The sequence below is a fragment of the Argentina silus genome (genome assembly GCF_951799395.1).
Source record: "Argentina silus genome assembly, chromosome: 3".
Lineage (NCBI taxonomy): Eukaryota > Metazoa > Chordata > Actinopteri > Argentiniformes > Argentinidae > Argentina > Argentina silus.
Window position 1 is genome coordinate 9,420,890 of NC_139657.1, and position 5,369 is coordinate 9,426,258.

Genomic DNA, 5,369 nt, shown 5'->3' on the forward strand with positions numbered 1-5,369 from the left:
CTTCTTGTCTGGCTGTATTTCTGTCTGTGTGTCTGTTTAAGTTGTCATGGTGGCCCTTTCTGATTGCTCCAGCTAGGGATAGATGTGATTTTTCTCCTGTTTTCTTGCACAGTGGACAGGAGAGGTGCTGTATTCAGGAATTTGAATGAAAGAACTGCTGTGTAGCATTTGGGCTCCCTATTGACCATGGAGCTGCTGCTGTGATTCTGTCAAATGAACATAGTGGGCTCAGGGGTCTGGGGGACCTTAGGACTTGATCCCTTCTTCTTCCACACATGCTCACTCCACTGTAACACACCTTTATTACCCCCCCCCCTCACCCTCCACCCTCCACCCTCACCCTCCTCCACCCCCCTCACCCGCCTCCACCCCCCACCCCACACACACACACACCCAGAACGGTCAGGGAATTAGCCGCCCTGCGCGCACGCGTTAAGCCTGGAGAGCGGCGGGAGCGCGAACGGATTGTCCACCATCTCAGCGCTGCGTTTCGCGCCTCTCCTTTCCATCTCCATGACGATGAACAGATCCACCACCGGCAGCGGTGAGTACCGGTATCCACCCCGTTTCTTTTTCTTCCCCCCCCCCCCCACTCCCACCCCCCACAACACACACACACACACACACAGTCTTCTCCTCTCCTCTTTTCCATCCCGAAGGAAGGAAACGGGGAGAACGGGTATATTATCCTTTATTACCGTCATTATTGAAATCCCTGCCCGCGGTGGCTCGAGGTGGGGCATGCGCCAGGTGCTCGTGAGGTGGTTGATCCGACCATCTGCGTGCAGACAACTGTTTAATTAAAGACGTATTTATAGAGCGAGCTGTCCTCTGGAAAGATCGACACCGGCCAGGGATTTAAAAAGAAAAGAAAAGTTAGGACCATCATTTCGGTCTTTTGTTATTTCTTTTTTTGTTGTTGTAATTCTTACTTCCATTATTCTCGATAAGACTTCTTACTAAATGTCGCATATAATATGCTTATTATTGTTCCCTAAAAGTTGTGTTTGAGTCGGTGACTAGGGGTCTAGGATTTTGGGGTTAGAGCCTCAGTGTGTTTGATTGTGTGATTGTGTGTGTGTGTGTGTGTGCGCGCGCGCGCGCCTGTGTGTGAGATTGTGATTGAACATGAGCAACTTATAGGCATAATCAGCGCTGGGTGTAGTCTGTTCTATTCCATGAGAGGACATATTAGGCCACTTTCCTTCCATACCCGTTTATATGTCCATAGGCTGCCATCTGCACTATGACCCTTATTGTAGAGGCGATCACGGTGTGCGTGTCAAGCATATCAATATCTACAGATATTTTTTCAAAAACAATAGCGCTAAGTATGATGTCATATGGACAGTGGCTTCTCTCCTGCTCCTGTTATTCTCTTCATGACCTTGGTCAAGTTCAGAGTCAGTTACATAAAACATCAAATGTTCCTAAAATACAAATGTAGAGTGATATGTGGTATTTGGATTTTTTGTTGGAAGGATTAAACAAATCGGAATGTTTAACAGCAACCTAATTCTGCAACCTTTCCTTTAAGAGTTAAAAGTCTCACTGTGCCCGTTAGATCACTTCTCTGACATGTTGCCTATAGCTAACACACACACACACACACACACACACACACACACACACACACACACACACACACACACACACACACACACACACACACACACACACACAAACTCTGATCAAGGTCAACCATGTTTACATAGTGGCCCTTCAAGCCTGCAGACTACCTGTGTGGGCTAGGGTCAGAGCTGAGGTCTGGGGTAAGAGCTAGGCCACCGATCGCCCCTTGACCTCTGGTGCCTCTTGCCACGTTGGTTCAGTATTTTCTGACTGACGGTAAATCAGGATTAGCACGTGTGGAGACACCATTCATTTATGCAAAGGGATGGTGTGGCCTAAATTTGGTCCATTGACATAATACGTTGTGGTCAGATTTGTTGTGAAGTGCTCCTCTTCCCTTACCTTCTGATTTGACCTCAAAATGGAGGCGTGGAACGTAAAGAGGGAAAAGGGTGGACAGAGTAGGACGTTTGAATGAATGCAACGTGACATGAAGCAAGAACTGAGTTGGGTTATCATATAGCTTAGTTGTTGCAAAGATGTGTTGATGGAGATGGTGTTGTAAAAGTGTGTATTTACTCCCTCAGAGGCATGGAATGGCATAGACCGCATCCACATCACCACAGGGATGAGTCAGTCCCCCTCCGTCCACTCTGAGAAGCTGCTCTCCTTGGCCCGCTCACTCTCTGAGCTTGGATTGGACACTGTTAACGGAAACCCCACCTTTAACGATGCCTCCGGCGCGGAGCAGCCCGCTGAGGTACGACCCCTAACCTCTGACCCCACATCCCTCTCATCCTTCATCCTCACCTCAACCCCTAGCACCAACCACCTCAGTGTTTATAGACCTGAAAGACGCTGATGGCTGTGAGCTATATAGTGACCGAGCCTTCCAGTGGGCCTTCATGGGCTTCGGCCATGTTGCCTACACTTATTCAGGTCCTTTAAATCTAGAAGTTAGAAGTTGTTTCTGGACTGGGCCCTAATCTCTACCTCGACCCCCTCTCTGTCCCCCCTCCCACCTCACCATGTGTTTACTAAATCGAAAACCAATGTCCAGAGTAAGCTTAACCATTTTAGATGTTACAATTAGCAATTTTGTGCATTTGGTGTATTTCATCACTCTCTTGCACCACTCTCCCATAGAGATGTAAGTGGACACTGGCAAGACAGAATCAGGGCTACCTTCACCTCACTTCTCACTTCTCACTTCTCACCTCTAACCCACACCTGGTCCAGGGTTCAGGACAGGAGCGTGTCAGACTGTCTAGACATGTCTAGAGCTCTCTGGGTTCCCTACCCTACCTTTGCCTCAGCCCTATCTCTCACCTTCTCACCCCTTGCCCTAAAAACCCAACTCCTAACCAGATGTGTGTGTGTGTGTGTTTGTTTGTCTAGGAGTCCACCATAGAGCTTGGTCGTGGGCTGTTCTTTGCAGACGGCCAGAGGAAGGTGGACTACATTCTTGCCTATCATTACAAGAGAAGACGGGGTTCCCAAGGACGCCTTTCCCTCGCGTCCAATGGGAGTATGTCAGAGCCCATGGGGAAGCGACTTGAAACGCTGGCGGACATGAGGGAGGCAGGGCCAGGTGCGGCGGCAGACGGCCAGGGGGAGGACCCAAAGCTGAGTGAGGAAGAAAAGGCTGTGATGAGGGAGGAGTTTGAATTTGGACTACTGGAGGCTGGACTAGAGATAGAACGAGATAAAGAGGTTTGTCTGTGTGTGTGTGTGTGTGTGTGTGTGTGTGTGTGTGTGTGTGTGTGTGTGTGTGTGTGTGTTTGTACAGGGATGTGTGTGGATGTTCAGATATTGTCAGTGTAAGTGTATGTGTGTTAGGTATGTGTGTGTTTTTCTTTATGAAAATGAGTGTGAAAGTAAATATTTTGCATACATGTTTGTGTAAAGCTTGGGTGAATGATCTTCTGCTGTCAACCATGCTACATCAATGCCAAGACAAAGAGTCTGGAACAAGAAATAACCCATCACTTATTGGAATACAAATTTGTAACATTTCTAAATGCTCACTTTCTTTCAATTTAACGGAGGTAAGATGTAGGGGTAAGGCCAGACCAGCCCCTATGCTCAAAGTGACTGAACGCCAAACAAGTGAGATGTTCCTAGTAGAAGTTGTCCTTAACCGTAGATCTAACTTAATCAATCTTAACCCTAACCCTAACCGGGGATGAACAAACCCTAGTGTATCAGTGGTTAGAGGAGACTCCAGAATGTTTGGCATATCAACTTGAAGTTAGCTAAAGCAGACTGGCACGCAGGCTTATGTGAGGGGCTTTAGTGTGTGTGTGTGTGTGTGTGTTACCTCTGCCTCTGTGACCTATGTATGCGCAGTATGCACTCTTATATATTGTGTGGTAAATCTGCTGCTGTTTTGGTTGTGGATTAAGACTGTGACCGACCAATGTGTGTGGAGCCAAAGGCCAGATTATAAGGCCTTATTAGAGAATGATCCGCTACTGGGAAGTCTGTCTGGCTGTCTGTCTGTCTGACTGTGTGTGTGTGTGTGTGTGTGTGTGTGTGTGTGTGTGTGGTGGGGGGGATTGGGGGGATTGGGGGGTAGGACTTTGTGTGTCACATCAGGTGACTAACAGTACATCCGTAATACAACTATGAAAATAAATCAATGAGTCTAATCATAGGGGCATGGCTCTACACTCTTACACTCTACCAGCCATAGAAGTGATGTTAACTCTTCCAGACAGGACCGGCAGCGCTATTCAGCTAAAGCAGCATCCGTTTGTTATCTAGCCGTGGTTAGCACAGTTAGTAAGCAGTGGCTAGCACAGTTCGCTATCACTGTGGTTTTCTACAGCAATCTGGGCTGAGGTTCTCCAGAGTTCCTTCAGCAGTCAGAGTGGTAGCTAGGACACAACACTATGATTCTATACGTTATTGGTTAAGGACTAGCATCAGCAGCAGACTATACATGATTGGTTAAGGACTAGCATCAGCAGCAGACTATACATGATTGGTTAAGGACTAGCATCAGCAGCAGACTGCAGGTTCAAAGCAGAGATATTACCCCACAGATGGAACTTGTGGACCATTGAAGCAGAGACAGAATAGAGTTTGATTTTGTGTAATGGTGTCAGTTTGTGTACAAGCATGGGTGTGAGTGTGAAGCTGTTTATGTAAGCTCTTGTGTGTGTGTGTTAAGCGTGTACAGTATGTACTGTAAGTGTGTAGGTGTGTCAGATTGGATCAGCGTTGGTGTCGGTGTCTAGGCTAGGGTTGCCAATTTGGACCAAGCTTTCCAGGTGTTTATAAAAGTCCTTCAAAAATGTATAGTACATCTCTCAGTCATGCATTTCATTGAGATGTTAAAGCCACATTCTGTGTGAGATGCATACTGGATCATCAAACTGGGCCATCAACAAAAACGCAAACAATGGGGACATTTTCACATGATTTGGATTTCTATATCTGCAGTCATATTCTTCAGGTCAAGGGGGTGTATTGTATTGTATTGTATGACATGACTGGAGATCTGACTCACTCACTGTTCCTTTAAGAAGATTTCCTGGAATCATTACCACTCGCCAGGAGGTAAAAGCCAATTCTGGGAATCTCATGTCCAAATCTGGAGGGCTGGCAGCCCTTGTGTGTGTGTGTGTGTGTGTGTGTGTGTGTGTGTGTGTGTGTGTGTGTGTGTGTGTGTGTGTGTGTGTGTGTGTGTGTGTGTGTGTGTTGTGTGTGTGTGCGTGTGCGTGTGCGTGTGCGTGTGGGGGGGTTCTAGCTGGAGTCTCTGTGTGTGTTTTAGAGTGTGCAGGGGTGTTCAA

General features: G+C 47.2%; 1 protein-coding gene across 1 annotated transcript in view; it reads left to right on the plus strand.

Annotated features, from left to right (window-relative positions):
- Positions 1-519: 519 nt before the first annotated feature.
- The window catches only part of ano2a (anoctamin 2a), a gene marked incomplete at its 5' end in the record, with an annotated part of 18,778 nt that continues 13,928 nt past the window's right edge, over positions 520-5,369 (plus strand). The window contains 3 exons of the mRNA XM_083665735.1: positions 520-544; positions 2,160-2,332; positions 2,971-3,285. Of these exons, the coding sequence (XP_083521861.1) occupies positions 520-544; positions 2,160-2,332; positions 2,971-3,285 (513 nt within the window). The remainder of the gene's footprint in view (positions 545-2,159; positions 2,333-2,970; positions 3,286-5,369) is intronic.